This window comes from Ranitomeya variabilis, chromosome 1 (genome assembly GCF_051348905.1).
Source record: "Ranitomeya variabilis isolate aRanVar5 chromosome 1, aRanVar5.hap1, whole genome shotgun sequence".
In the NCBI taxonomy this organism is placed as follows: Eukaryota; Metazoa; Chordata; class Amphibia; order Anura; family Dendrobatidae; genus Ranitomeya; species Ranitomeya variabilis.
The window spans coordinates 582,104,895-582,121,353 of NC_135232.1; the positions used below are offsets into that span (position 1 = coordinate 582,104,895).

The 16,459-nt window shown below is 45.5% G+C and overlaps 1 protein-coding gene across 10 annotated transcripts in view; it reads left to right on the top strand.

Moving 5' to 3' along the window:
* The first annotated feature begins 5,402 nt into the window (after nt 1–5,402).
* Nucleotides 5,403–16,459, top strand: part of LOC143805996 (uncharacterized) — a 73,658-nt gene continuing 62,601 nt past the window's right edge. For 7 of the 10 annotated variants that reach the window (XM_077285914.1, XM_077286074.1, XM_077285999.1 and 4 more), the window contains exons 1-2: nt 6,177–6,356; nt 7,183–7,284. In XM_077285914.1, coding sequence (XP_077142029.1) covers nt 6,188–6,356; nt 7,183–7,284 — 271 coding nt within the window. In that variant the 5' untranslated portion in view covers nt 6,177–6,187. The other 3 variants (XM_077286601.1, XM_077286348.1, XM_077286688.1) reach the window with 3 other exon arrangements.

A 16,459-nucleotide genomic window follows, 5' to 3' on the forward strand; every position in this document is an offset into this window, starting at 1 on the left:
TGTAACAGTGGTGGCGTCAATAGTAAAGATACATGGTTTTGTTATACAGAGGGTGAAATTAACTATATATCAATAAGGCCATGAGATGGTTCGGTAATTGAGGAGGGTATGGTAGAGAAAATGGCAGTCCATAAATGAGTAAATAGTATAGCAGTGTGGTGGCCTAAAGATAGAACACCTGAAGTGGAGAAATGCGTTGTGAGGAATACAATGTGAAAAGATGCATGTTATGGAATGCAATACTGACGTAAAGCAAGGGTTAACTGATTGCCTTAAACTATGCGTTTGTAAACCGCGATGTGCAGTACTATAGGAATTGTGACATGTCACCATGGAATGGCAATGTTAAATGTGCAGATGTGTCCGTCATTTGTGAAAAAAGGCACCAGGGAGTGGAGGCTCACTGTGATGACACAGCTTTTTATCTTAAGTAACCAGACGTCTATTTTCAGTAAGCCAGGAGGAAGAGACTATTATCAATATGTTGACTTTTGAATTTATGTGTTTCTTTCTTGTTGGTCAAGAGTCTGAAATGTTGACTCTTCTCGTAGGTTAAATTGATATTTCTAAATGGATGAATGGCTAATGTTTTGCTTCTATAATCAGATCTTACAACTTATTGCCTTATCTTTGTAAAATAGTCAAGCAGGGTCATTGAACAATGATGTTTGCTTATATGCTGATTACACATTGTCCAGGCCAGCTAGTTTGTTGACTTGCAAAATAGAGGAGAAAAAATATGCAAATAGATTACATAATCAAACAATTCAAGTTCTTCCCCTTTACCTGCAAATGCTGGCATGAAGGACATTTGTTAACTATAAAAAGGATAGATACTTCCATATACCTCTAGACATTGAGACAGCCAAGAGATTAAGAGATCAAAAGAATGAGAGACTCTCTACAGGACAGCAGCCAAGACATCATGTTTCCATCACGAGAGACACAGATTTGTCATTCTACAGGATGCCAGCTTAGGGGACAAAGGTCCCGGCTGGAAGAATACAGATCTGCTCCATTGACCATCGCTGAACCATGGATTCATTTGGGGTAGTCAAGATTTTGACCCACTGGTCACCTGAGCACCATGGATATGTTGGAAAAGCCAGGGATGGGACCCACCAGTCACCTGGCTCCATGGAGATATTCAGAGAAGCCAAGTTGTGACCCTCCGGTCAACTGGCCTTGTATCTCAATGTACTGTCATCTTCCTAGTCTTGTCATTACCTGCTCTCTGTGTGTGTACCACAGGTGGGGTGGGCCCTAGAGCTCAGAAGTAGCTACTGCTCTTATTCCAGAGAATCAGTGGAAGGGTGAAACTCAGCAATTTGCACCATCTTAGGTATTTTGCTGAGACTGATCTGTGTATTATTTGCCTATTTTGTGGTTCAATTCAGTATTGCCACACTGTTTTACTCTCCCCTTGTTTTGTCTGAGTAGTATTACACCAACGGAGAATGGAGAATGGACGCTCAGTGTGAGGATCCCTGATCTATGCATTTCTGGCTAGCAGACCAGGGCACCTGCCGACCCCCATGTCTCCACACTTATGTGGTGTGGCTAGTATGTATGATGCGTGAAGGGAGATGTGTCCATATTGTGTGTTCTATATGAATGAATGAGTGCCGTGTGTGGTGAGCGTCTCCAAATCGCATCATGGGTGGGTGTGATATAGTATGTAGATACATTCTTTATTGTGTGCAGGGTGCTGTGTAAATGTTACAGTATATTAACGTACTGGTTGAAGCTGCAGTGTGACAGCTGGCTAATGCATATTGGCAGGCATTATGAAAGCATACATATATTACATACAGACAGAGTGGGAATCCCTCATGTATGTTTGTCACATACAGAAAGGAGAGCGGGAATTTCTCATGTCTGTGTGTTACATACAGATAGGAGAGTGGGAATCCCTCATGTCTGTGTGTTACATACAGATAGGAGAGTGGGAATCTCTCATGTCTGTGTGTTACATACAGATAGGAGAGTGGGAATCCTTCATGTCTGTGTGTTACATACAGATAGGAGAGTGGGAATCCTTCATGTCTGTGTTTTATATACAGACAGGAGAGCGGGAATCCCTCATGTCCGGGTGTTACATGGAGACAGGAGAGCGGGAATCCCTCATGTCTGTGTGTTACATAGAGACAGGAGAGTGGGAATCCCTCATGGCTGTGTGTTACATAGAGACAGGAGAGCGGGAATCCCTCATGTCTGTGTGTTACATAGAGACAGGAGAGCAGGAATCCCTCATGTCTGTGTGTTACATAGAGACAGGAGAGCAGGAATCCCTCATGTCCGGGTGTTACATACAGACAGGAGAGCGGGAATCCCTCATGTCTGTGTGTTACATGGAGACAGGAGAGTGGGAATCCCTCATGTCTGTGTGTTACATAGAGACAGGAGGGCAGGAATCCCTCAGGTCCATGTGTTACATACAGACAGGAGAGCGGGAATCCCTCATGTCTGTGTGTTGTCTGTGTGTTATATAGAGACAGGAGAGCGGGAATCCCTCATGTCTGTGTGTTGTCTGTGTGTTACATAGAGACAGGAGAGTGGGAATCCCTCAGGTCCATGTGTTACATACAGACAGGAGAGCGGGAATCCCTCATGTCTGTGTGTTGTCTGTGTGTTATATAGAGACAGGAGAGCGGGAATCCCTCATGTTTGTGTGTTACATAGAGACAGGAGAGCGAGAATCCCTCATGTCTGTGTGTTACATGGAGACAGGAGAGCAGGAATCCCTCATGTCTGTGTGTTACATACAGACAAGAGAGCAGGAATCCCTCATGTATGTGTGTTACCTAGGGACAGGAGAGCAGGAATCCCTCATGTCTGTGTGTTACATGGACTATAAACAGAAGGGTGAATGACCTCGGGGAGATCAAAACATCCAACACCGCGGAGACACCATCACGTGTTTCTCAATGCAGTGATCCAGAACACTGCCCTCATCCCTAATGGGAAATATGCAAATGCATGTAGAAAAGCCGCGGAGACACCATCACGTGTTTCTCAACGCAAGCAATGAATAGCCAGGTCTTTCACCGGGAAGGAACAACCACGGGAAGGGCAGCATCCAATAAAGGAAAACCACCTATGCCAAAACATGGTATCCATCCACAGACAGCTGTTTCGGGGTATTTGCCCCTCATCTCATTTGCCTACTCCACACTGATGAGGGGCAAATACCCCGAAACAGCTGTCTGTGGATGGATACCATGTTTTGACATAGGTGGTTTTCCTTTATAGGATGCTGCCCTTCCCGTGGTTTTTCCTTCCCGGTGAAAGACCTGGCTATTCAATGCTTGCGTTGAGAAACACGTGATGGTGTCTCCGCGGCTTTTCTACATGTGTGGTACATGGAGACAGGAGAGCAGGAATCCCTCATATCTGTGTGTTACATACAGACAGGAGAGCGGGAATCCCTCATGTCTGTGTGTTACGTAGAGACAGGAGAGCGGGAATCCCTCATGTCTGTGTGTTACATAGAGACAGGAGAGCGGGAATCCCTCATCTCTGTGTGTTACATAGCGACAGGAGAGCAGGAATCCCTCATGTCTGTGTGTTACCTAGAGACAGGAGAGCAGGAATCCCCCATGTCTGTGTGTTACCTAGAGACAGGAGAGCAGGATTCCCTCATGTCTGTGTGTTACATACAGACATCCCTCATGTCTGTGTGTTACATACAGACAGGAGAGCAGGAATCCCTCATTTCTGTGTGTTACATACAGACAGGAGAGCGGGAATCCCTCATTTCTGTGTGTTACATACAGACAGGAGAGCAGGAATCCCTCATGTCTGTGTGTTACATGGAGACAGGAGAGCAGGAATCCCTCATGTCTGTATGTCACATACAGACAGGAGAGCGGGAATCCCTCATGTCTGTGTTACATGGACACAGGAGAGCAGGAATCCCTCATGTTTGTGTGTTACATGGAGACAGGAGAGCAGAAATCCCTCATGTTTGTGTGATACATAAAGACAGGAGAGCAGGAATCCCTCATGTCTGTGTGTTACATACAGACAGGAGAGCAGGAATCCCTCATGTCTGTGTGTTATATAGAGACAGGAGAGCGGGAATCCCTCATGTCTGTGTGTTACATACAGACTGGAGAGCGGGAATCCCTCATGTCTGTGTGTTACATACAGACAGGAGAGCAGGAATCCCTCATGTCTGTGTGTTACATACAGACAGGAGAGCGGGAATCCCTAATGTCTGTGTGTTATATAGAGACAGGAGAGCAGGAATCCCTCATGTTTGTTTATTACATAGAGACAGGAGAGCATGACTCCCTCATGTCTGTGTGATACATAAAGACAGGAGAGCCTGTGCCATGTATAGGAGACAACATAGCAGGCCATCTCCCCATTCCAGCTCAGAGACAACTGAAAATTAGTGCTAAAGCTTGCAGATGGGTAATACTGGTGAAAAGTCAGGATACAATTCATATAATAGCCCAAAACAGTATTATTCCTTGTGTACATACAGGATGGCTCATTCTGACCCAACTGCTGCCATCAGGAGCATGAGACCTGGAGGTCAGGTCTGTCAGGGAAAGATAAAGGTTGATGGAATCTACTAAAATTAAAAAACAACATGGTCTCCTACATCAGAGAGACTCTTGCTTAATTCTCATGCTTTGGAGTGGTGATGGGGATGGAGATGGACATGCCAAAATTAAAGCAAGCAAACTTAGGTCACTTTGCCCCCTGTAGGTCTGCAAGATGTCAGCGTCCCGGGGAAGGTGCGATGATGTCACCACATTGTACAGTCTGTGCCACCACACTCTTGTATGCAGGGAAGCATATGACGTGGTTGCTCGGAAAAGGAGAGTATAAACTATATTTTTTGCAGCCACAAGGGGGCATAATTAGAGAGGTTAGGGGCTCAGTACTTGCCCCAGCCCTGGAACTTACACTACTGCCCCTTAGTCTCAGGATTGATGAATGCCCACATTGTACACTCTCACTAATCATACAATTATCCCATATCCAAGCGATATTTAGCCACCTGTAAATGATCATTTGACCCCTGAAAAGGGTTGGAATAAAAATACTGCTTATCGAAAAAAAACACACAATATTTATATATCTATATATATAATTGTCTAAGGGTTTTTCCGTCTGTCTGTCTGTCTGTCTGGCCTCGACCAATCAGCGACGGGCACAGCATGGTGACGATGATGTCATAAAGGTTGCCTCGACCAATCAGCGACGGGCACAGCATGGCGACGATGATGTCATAATGGAAATCCCGCGTCTCTGATTGGTCGAGGCCGCTAGGCCTCGACCAATCAGCGACGGGAACAGTATTGACGTAGATGCCATAATGGTTGCCATGGCGACGATGATGTCATAAAGGTTGCCTCGACCAATCAGCGACGGGCACAGTCTGCCGCGAATTCTGGAATCATCATTGTCCATATACTACGGGGACATGCATATTCTAGAATACCCGATGCATTAGAATCGGGCCACAGTCTAGTCTATATATATACAAACAGCGCCACTTCTGTTAGGTACTGCTGATCACTCCTAATTAGCCTACGTAGATGGGCAGTTTGCATGTGCCAGTGCGCCATCTAATGATTGTGCCAGGTGATGCCAGGTTGATATAACTTTGCGGAATTGATCTTTTGCCATTGAGCTATCTATAGATCGGTCTTTATATCTCTGCATTGGCAACTAAATTAGAATTCAGCAAGATATGCTGCTTCTTATAATGACCTGTCCTATTACAGGTTCTCTCTATAGAAGACTGAGAGGATGGCTCCTATACATGAACGGAGATATTTTACATTATGATGTAGTACATGAAAATAACCACAAGATGGCGAATGGTGACCATGTTAAGAAATAAATGCTGCAGAAAGCAATAGCGCAGTCTCAGGGTGAAGCTGGTGGGCCCCAATGCCACTTACTATAGTGATACCCCTGGTCAATCCAAAGTGCCCGCTGGTGCCAACCCTGAGCCCTGACCCATGGTGATGGCAAGGTGAGGAGGCCTGAAAGGCATGGGCCAAGGAGTTCTGCATGAGAGCTCCATGGCAAAAGAGGGCACAGATGGCTGTCACTGATCAGCCATGGCATACAGTCAGCCGTGCGGCCGCGCCACATGCTCCAGCTGTATAACTGCCACCTGAGCTCCCATCATGCACTGCTCTCAGGTAACCACAGCGGACTGATGGATTTTGATTTTCTGGGAGCTGCACTAACTTTTTTTTGTCTTTTTTGCCTTTTTATTAAGCTGTGCTTCTGGGAGACACGGGAAATCGGCTGTCAGAAAAGGTCTTGTGGCTTTTACCATAAATTGCCGAGAACTATAGAGGGATTGTTCATGCCGCCGACCAGTGGTGAGGATGGGGGATATTATGAAGTATATCTATGTAGGATTAGGGGGGTTCTAAAAAACAGCGCCACATTTGTCCAGAGGCTGGGTCAGGTATTGCAGTTTGGCTCTTTTCAGTGGACATTTTCTAGAAAATAAAATACACCCTTTTTTCTATAGCAAGATGATCCCCTGATGCCGTATTATACAGTCGTACCAGCAGCGACCAAAGCTAGCGCCGATCACTGCTGCTTAACCATTTAAATACAAAGTTCAGTCTCACGGACAGCCATTGGGTCACCTGTTGAAGGCCCCCGACTGCCATTTTGGTGCCCCTATGAAACCCAGATCAGCATTATTACTATAGAGTGCTATGTTGATATATTAAAGTACTGTGTATAGTACAGGTCTCATGGGGGGCACAAAATATTTAGATATATATAGATATATATATATATATATATATATATATATATATATATATATATATATATATATATATATATATATATATAAAGTAAAAAAAATAGATGAATACCATAACAGACATTTTTCATTGCTACACATATATAGTTCAAGTTTGGTATTGTAGCAAGCATACAACCCTGGAGAATAATAATGAATATCTTAAAAGTGTTGTCCAAAAACAGTATCTGGTACTGCTGGTCAGCCTTATTGTAGTGAAGAGGGGGGCTGACTTGTGATGCTGCATACAACCTGTGAATAGGTGTGGCCCTGTTGTTTATTTTTGCTATCACACAACCTCTTTAATTTCGAGGGTTCGGCCATACGTGACCATGACTGTAGCTTATGATGCATTTTGGTTATTCATCTTATTCCCTACGGCTCAGACGTTCAGGTGAAGACTGACATCATACACTATCAGCCTCTGAAATTTGTTATACCCCTTATGGATAGCGATGAAGAAGATGAGAACAAAGAACTGGATGGTGGTAAATTTGTTATTTTTTAATAAAAAATGTTAAATTGTTCATGATCTCCCAAATCATTAGGGAGCAAAGTACATTACTGGGGTATTTTAATATTCATACTTTTAAAGAGTTTTTTGACCCATAAAACATGTCAGTGGGTTTGGGTCTAAATTCTTTTACATTTTAATATAAGTATACACTTACTGCGGACTGCAATAAACCAATGAGACAAAAAGAATGTGAATAGCTCAACAGGACAGCACCTCTGCAGCAGGTTATAACAGCCAGGGGGCAGCAAGTCATAACAGCCAGGGGGCAGCAAGTCATAACAGCCAGAGGGGCAGCATGCCACAACACCAGAGAGGTAGCAAGCCACAACAGCCAGGGGGGCAGCAAGTCATAACAGCCAGAGAGGCAACAGGTCATAACAGCCAGAAGGACAGCCGGTCATAACAGCCAGAGGGGCAACAGGTCATAACAGCCAGGGGGACAGCAGGTCATAACAGCTGAGGGACAGCAGGTCATAACAGCCAGAGAGAAAGCAAGTCACTACAGCCAGTGGGGCAGCAAGTGATAACAGCCAGAGAAGCAACAGGTCATAACAGCCAGAGGGGCAACAGGTGATAACAGCCAGAGTGGCAACAGGTCATAACAGCAAGAGGGGGCAACAGGTCATAACAGCCAGAGGGGCAACAGGTCATAACAGCCAGAGGGACAGCAAGTCACACGGTCAGAAAGGCAGCAGGTCATAAAAGCAAGAGGGGTAGCAAGTGATAACAGCTAAAGAGGCAGCAGGTAATAACAGAGAGAGGGGCAGCAGGTCATAACAGCTAGAGGGGCAGCAGGTCATAACAGCCAAAGGAGCAGGAGGTCATAACAGCCAGAGGAGTTTTACTAACTATTAAATATGCTTGTCATGAAGGAGGGAGGAGTAATTCTGAAACTGCAGCAGTTATCAGAAGTGGCATTTAGTGTGAAATTGAAGAAACAGATCATTATATTAGTTTGTGTCAGGCTATTTATAATGGTTGTTTTTTGCAAAAAGTAGAAAATGTGTACATTTTTCTAATAAAGCAATCTACACATAAAAAGTTGAGGACCTTTTATGCAAGAAGTTTTCTACTGTATTGCAGAAGCATTGGTGAAGTAATAAGTAATCACGGGGTCACATAGCATAACATGGGACAAAACTTGCCTACTCACAAACACTGACCAGTTGGACATGAAAAGCTTATAGGTATTCAGGATTCCATTCTGATCCCTATTTTAACACCCTTTTTGAACGGTCTCCTAATGGTCTGCATTAAATTTTCCATTTTACATCCTCAGAGGTGGAGCCTCTTGGTTGATATGTCAACAGCTGTGGAAACCACACCCCTAAGGAGCACCTATATTGTAAAATAAGTGATCCTCCTTTTAAAATAGTATAGAGAAACACAAAATATTCTCCCCTACATTGTCAGTGGAGCTCCATGATCTGTTTTGGGTTAATCATGGGGGGCACAAAATATTTAGTAATAAGAAATAAAAACAAGACGATTTAAAATATAACACTAAATAAATATATATATATATATATATATATATGCAGCGCCCCAGAGTCCTGGTCGTTGCAGTACTATGGCTCCGCCGCTAAGGGGGGCTATGGTACGTCTGATGGCACTGAAGGAGTTCATCTGACCAGGTATCACAGACACCAATACATTTCACAGTCTGGCCTCCAGGGGGAGCTAAGGGTACTATTCATTAGGCCACTCCTCACAGTCTGGTAAAACTGGGGGTTAGGCAGGAAGTTAGAGAGAACGCTGACTGGGTTGGAACCAGGCAACACCTTGTGGCAGAGGGTGTTGTAGGGGAAGATTCGATAGGGTCCCTGTCAGGGGTGGGATCCTGACAGAGGCCTGGCAAACAGAGAGAAAGCTACGGGACCGCGGCTGCACTTCATAGCGGCGGTGCCCTAAGAAAGGACAAGAAGCGAGATTTATTGTGCTGAGTGAGAAACGAGATCAACGCAACAGGGAGAAATACCAGTAGGAGTCGTGCTGTTAGACCGAGGCAACATCCTACTGAGGCGTAACTAACCGGTGGCCGGAACGCCGAGGAAGTACAGAGCTCTAAGCATTACTTCAAACCAACGGCAGGACAGACAGCTATAGGCTGGCTGTCTCACCTACATCACCTACGCAGACATAGGGGGCAACTTGTGGAGAGGGGCGACTCTAGGGTCCCGGAAGAGCTCCGAGCCTTCCCGTCATACGGGTGCATCCTACCATAAGATCTGGGGGACGAGATTAAGAAGAACATCAGAATCGAGTTGTTGTGAGGGAACACGAGAAACAGACACAACAGTTGTGGGGTACTATCCCGTAAGCACAGCAGGGGAGGACCACAACACACAAACGCTAGAAGGAAGGCACAGATTTCCACCTGCAACGGGAACTCTGGAGGTGCCATCGGACCGGCCGGACTTGCGCAGCCCGGTTAACCGTATTCCGGACTGAGGACCCAGAAGCCTTCAGTAAAGAGGTAAAGAGACTGCAACCTGGTGTCCTCGTTATTTACTGCACCGCACCACTACCACCACCACCACCATCCACATCTATTATTGTACGCCCCTCAGCAGGGTCACGGACCGGGTCTAGCCACCGTGACAACCCCAGAGCAGAGACTCAAGAGGCCCGGTACCGGGTACCCCTCGGCCCTGCGGCAGTGGGGGCGCTGCAACTTGGCGTCACGAACAGGATCTACTTAAGCCTGAGAAATCGGGTCATGTGTGCCTTGGAACTGTGATTTACTGTGCTTGGACTGTGACCTATTGCAAAGACTGTGCTGTGCCACTTGCCGCCAAAATCCGCCGCCATTACAGCGCTGAGGAGAGCGCAGGAGAAGAAGAGAGGTGTGGAGTGGGCGTAGACAAGCTGAAGAGCGCGAAAGACAATGGCCGCCCAGCCTAAATATTGTTGCATCCTAAGGGCGGGCCCGTCAACAGGGGAGATCCGCCTCCTGATCTTCTATGGCGGGCGGAGACCGAAGAAACGAAACTATGACTCAGATTAGTCCATGAGCCAAGAACCAAATTTGACGATATCGGTACCAAGCGGAGTGACTAATTCTCTTTGGTATTTTTAGGTAGATGCATGTCTGTAGTTTATTTTTTGATATGATAGCCCTTACATATACGTAGCTTATTAACCCCTTCAGCCCTAGGCCTATTTGTACCCAAGTGCCTAAGCCAATCTGACCTGTGCCACTTCATGGGCTAATAACTTTGGAACGCTTTCACCTATCCAAGCCATTCTGAGATTGTTTTCTCGTGACATATTGTACTTCACGTCAGTGCTAAATGGGAGTCAATATATTTTACCTTTCTATATAAAAAAATGCTAAATATTCGGAAATTTTGGAAAAATCGGCAATTTTTTAACTTTGAAATTCTCTGCTTTTTACAAAAATACTGATACCCCCCATAATAGTTATTAATTTACACTCCCCACATGTTTACTTCATATTGGCATCATTTTGAAAATGAAACCTTATTGTTTTACGACGTAATAGGGCTTATAGTTTTATGCGCAATTTTTCACATTTACAGCAAAACCCACTTTTCAAAGGACCAAGTCACTTCTGAAGTCACTTTAAGGGGCTTACATAACAGAAACCACCCATAAATTACCCCATTTTGCAAACTACACCCCTCAAGCTGTTCAAAACTCATTTTTAAAAACTGTTAACCCTTTAGGTGTTCCACAGGAATTTTAGCATGAGCCAAGAACCAAATATGACGATATCGGTACCACCCGGAGTGACTAGATGTAGTATTTGTAACAAAATTTAATCCAAGTTATGTAAATACACACTGAACATGTCATGTGCATATATATATATATATATATATATATATATATATATATATATATATATATATATATATATATATATATATATATATATATATATATATGTTACTCCATAATATCTTCAACATCGGACTCTGAATCTGACTGTTGTTCTACTGGCTCGTCTTCAGTACCCTTGTTCTGGCATGTCTGTAATCTGCACATGTCTGTGCACTTCAGGCCATTGCTGAGGCAAGTACACTGAGGAAGTTCACATGACCGCACACACTTGCAGGACAGTAGCTGTATAATAGCTTCTGGTGCTGGTGCCCCTTGCATCCACTTGACAACAAGCTTTCCGTCGTTATCTATCATCCAACCGCAGTCTGTTGGGTTTGCAACCCATGGCTGGCTCTGCAGACTTCTCCTCCAGATCGCAGCCTGGTAGTTTGCACGCAGTGCATGCATGAAAAGGCAGTCCTGGCAAGGAGGGAGTTGACTTGACTCTACCACTCCACGTCTGGCACAGAACAGCTGATAACGGAGCCTGTTTACCTCAGTTGTTTGGGTAGTTGGCAGGTACATGTGGCAGGTGATTTCCTGTAACTTCTCAAAAAGTTCGGTAGACACTTCCCATGAACGACCAACTTCCTGAAAGGCATCCTGGTATGTCTTGTTCATCTTCAACTGCTTGAGTGTCGTCATCTTCCCACGGCCAGCGAATGCACTGACGGTGTCACAGCCTGTAAATGCATGCATACCAATCAATGAATCACATACGCTGCCTCCCAATGTTCGGCTCAGAGTGGTGATATCCAGGAATCTTGTCCGGTTCTGTGTACCGCATTTCTGGAACAGGTGGGATGGGATTTTGTGGCACATGCCCAGACACAGGACCATGACATCAGTATCCTCCGAAGTGATGATGACCGACTTGTAACCAGATTCTGCTGCATGAAGAGCATGGAGAAGGAGGCGTGTGTCTGCTTCTTCTTGATTTGACTTAAGGTCAGCAGCCTCTTCCCACTGTTCTTTGGTGATCTTAAAGCAGAGCTGCTCACATGTGACATACAGCTCCTTCTCCTCAAGCTTCTCCCTGTGGTGTTTCGCCTTCCATTCTTCTACCAGAAACTTTATGAGACTTGCCTTGTTGGAGGAACTACTTAGAAGCTTTTTCCACTGCTGGATGTTGTGCCCATGTTGAATGTTCTTGAAATGGATCCCTGTGCCTTCATATCTGTTGACTCTTTCTGTATCTTTGATGGATGTCTCCTTGTAGACGTCAAAGACAATATCAATGCGCTTGCTCTTAGCACCCTCATGGATAGCGCGACTCATTGCTGTGCCTGCTAGCTGGCCAAATGTTGCATTGTTTCCCTTCAGTTTCTGAACCAGGCTCATCCCATCAATGATGGTTGCAGAGGGCTCGGGGATCACTTCTGCAGGACGAGCATTCCTCTCCAACTCCCTTGCGAGGGCAGCCTTGTTGGTCTTGCGGATAGACCCATCACCATTGGCAAGTGCCCATGGCAATGGACCCAGGGGATGAGTCAAGACATCACTCATTTGTAGCTTTCTGTTCTCAGCTACAAGTATCATCTGGCCAAATAGGTTTCTGTCAGCCTTCAAAATTACCTCCTTGCCAAGACCTTGTCTGCGTGTCTTCATTTGGATGTTAGAGAACGTTTTAAGTTTGTTCTTCGTCATCTTGTCATGAAACAATGTAGTTGGCTTATCGGTACCCAAACGCTCATCCTTGAATGTTTGATATGCATCCTCTCCTATACTGTATGCCCCTTGAAGGTCTTTGGCTACATCTGGTGGTGCTACAGTCGCTGTTGACAAACTGATAAGTTCACCATTATGCTCTTTGTTGAAGGGGTTCACCCAACCTGTCTCCAGCAGTTGAACGAAAGATTGGACATCGGCTTCATCTCTTCTAATCCTAGACACCTGTAGGTCTGAATGGCTGAAGTCAGTATATTGTTGGCCTACCAGGGCCCTCAGCTGCCTCAAGTACATACTGCGGTACTCTGATGTCAGGTAGAACCTGGAAACAGCTCCAACTTTGAGGCTGAAGCCTTTTGTGCCCCCTGGTGTCTGGGTGTCTTTGTTGATTGTCTCTTCAATGGTCTGGTCCACAGGAATTCGTCCAAAAGGATTCTTGCTACCGATCTGGACCGAAAAGCCACCTTGCATGAAGTATTCATGGACCTCTGGGTGTTCTATGGGCAGCCGAGACATTGTGGCATAGTAATAGGTTAGGTATCGGGCATAGTTGACCTTGTCATAGGCAAAACACCATGGTATCATCTGTCGGATTGCTCCTAGGTGAAGCATCCAGTTGCCTTCTCTTGAAGCTCGAACCAGGGCCAGCATGGTCTCGACCATGTCCAAGTATGACATCCAGAATGCTGAGAGTTGTTCATTTCTGAGGGTCTCAAGATAAACTTGAAAGAGCTTCAGGGTAAGTGTGCAAGATTCATTATCCAAGAGCTTTTCGAAGGATCCCTGCGACACACTGATGCGAAAGTTTGTGATGTTCTTCAGTGTTTCATCCAGATGGTGAAGGTCCCTTGCATGGTTTTCTTCTAGCCATGGAAGGAAGTTTTTCCATGCAAGCCTCATAAGTGCTTCATAGACCAGCTTGTGTAGTCTCACTGCTCTGTTGTACCTCCGGCCGTCCATCACTCCAGACACTGATCCTTCAGCGATTACACCGGATTCAACACACAGATCTCTAAGGCCTGCATCCTGAAATCTGTTCCCTATGATAGAGAGGAGATTACAGATTGTGTGGAAGACACCCATTCTAATTATAATGTTCTTGAACTTCTCCTGTTTCCAGATAACCTCGGCAGCTTTGGCATAGAGTGCTTGATCAAACACACACACAATTCTGTTAAGCTTCAGGGTCTGCATGATGGCATGTGTTTGCTCCAAGACTTCATTCACAGTGGACATGGCTGTTGCAGGAGCATTGATAGTGGGCAGGTAGCTTACAGTGTCCTGGGCCACTACAATGTCGCTGCGGATTTTTATGTTGAACCCAGTCCAACTGCTGGTGGTCTGATCCTCATGGTCTGACATTCTAGCCAGAAGCCAGATATGGTTTTTGGTTTTTGAATCCTGGACCTCCTTGGTAGTGTTAACATTCGAAGTCTCAATCCTGGGTGGCTCTCCCCGCTGCCCAACATTGTATATCGGTAGCATTAATTCTGTCAGAGTTATGCTTCTTTTCTTCGACTTGGTTACATCTGGCAGGACTTTCTTTGTCACAGAGCATGCAACATTGGACTGAACAGCAATGCCATTGACTCTATGAGATGTACCTGCTCCACTTAGTGTCTCCTCAAGTCTGTCAATGTTATCCCAGGCCAGGGTTGTGAACACACCTGGGTAGATACTTGCTGGCATTGGGATGTCATCCTTTGAACATTCCAACTTCTGGATACAAAGGGCTGTATCGATCTCCTCAGCCATTGAATATGACACACAGTGGCCAAGACGATTCAGAGTTCGAATCAGTTCTGTATTGCCGGTCAAAGACTTAACTGCAAAGGATAGCAGTACGTGCTTTGGTGGCTTTGTCTTTCCATTGGTAACAGCAAAAACCAAGTCACTGCCGAAGGATGTGGCAAGACGTTGAGCTCTTTCACAGGTAGTTTGGCACTCACAATCTCCTGTAAGCAGGGTTTGCAGGAATTGAGTGACTAATGCAGGAACGACATTCTGATCTGTATTGGGAGGCCATGGCTGACTCACATCTTGCTTCTTGATCTCATTCCTTAGCTGCATTGCTGCTTTGGTTACGATATCTCCAGAGTTAGCAGCTCTTGCTTCTTGCAGATCTTTTGTCATGCTGTGTACTTGCCGGACAAGGTCGTCCATTGATAGGCTACATGGATAGACTAGAAGCTTACCTTTCTCATCTGAGAGAAAGCGGAGTGATTCCCCAATCTCTGTTTCAAGTTTTCGTCGAACATGTTTCTTTGTCGATGGTTTCAGTTGGATGATACCACGGGATATCATTAATCTCTCAAGCCTAGATGTGAGGTTTATCATAGGCAGTACTTCTGGGTTTGGGAACAATTTAGTCCTTATATACAAGAAGAGTTCTTCAAGGGCCTCTTTCTCTGCCTCTTCGTAGCGTACTTCCTCGCTTTCGACCTGATTTTCAGCTGCACTAGACCTACAGGCCACTTGGGAATCATCTTTTGTGAATAGTTTGTAGCACGACTTGTGGTAGTGCCCCTCTGCAGCAACAAGGTCTCTGCTAAGTAAACCAAGTATTCTCTGTGTGCCTTTCCTTATCGCTGCTCTGCGGATCGTCTCATCTGCTCGTAGCTCAACACACTGGACAATTGGCTCCCTTGTTTGTTTTCCTTTTAGGTACTTGCTTGACTTCTCACAGAAGATACATACTTTGGCATACACCCTGCTATCACTGGGGGCACCCCTCGGTAGCTTCCTCATGGAGATTTTGCTTGCTGTTTCGACATTGACACCCTTGCCAAGGATAGAATCCAGTGACTTCTTCATTGTAAAGATACTACGACATTTACGGTGATATTGTATGTGTGGTATTTCTCCTTCTTCAAGGCCCTTAGCTGCTACCAGGACTGATTCATGCTGCCTGATCTCTGCAGCCCTAAGCAATGTTTTCCAGGAGTCCAAATCCTTAAGGGACGCCAGATCATCGCTGTCATCATTAGAGCAGTGTATGATACAGTCGATCCGTGATTTCTTCCTTGCTGGTACTTCCATCATGCCGTTAGATAGTCAGTAAACACCTGCAAACACAAAGAAAAACATTAAAATTTTATTTACCGTATTTCCTGGCGTATAAGACGACTTTTTAGCCATGAAAAACATGGCTCCAAGAGGGCGGTTGTCTTATACGCCGAATACAGCCGCCGGGGGGAAAGGCCGCCGCGCAGGGAAGGAGGAGGCAGGGGCCCACCTTCATGAGGCGCTCGTTCTTAGAGCTGGGAGCGCTGGTGCTAGGTGACTGTTCCCCCTCTCTCCACAAGTTCCTTACCAGCAGCAGCACACAGTACAGGACTACAGGACCTGTGGTGATGTCACGGCCATGTGATCAGTCACAAGCCTGGGAGGTGTCAGCCTCTACAGAGGGAGATAGGAGCTCTGCAGAGAAGACCGGAGAGTCCTGTTCAGCACAGAACGTGTATGTGTCAGTGTGTGTGCGTGTGTTGGGGCACCTCAGGGTGTCTTCAAATGTGACATAGCCCCCTAGATTTCTTCCAGTAAAATTTGCACTCCAAAAGTCATTTGGCGCTCCTTCCCTTCCGAGGCCTGCCGTTCCCCAATACTGCAGTGTACGACAACATATCGGGTGT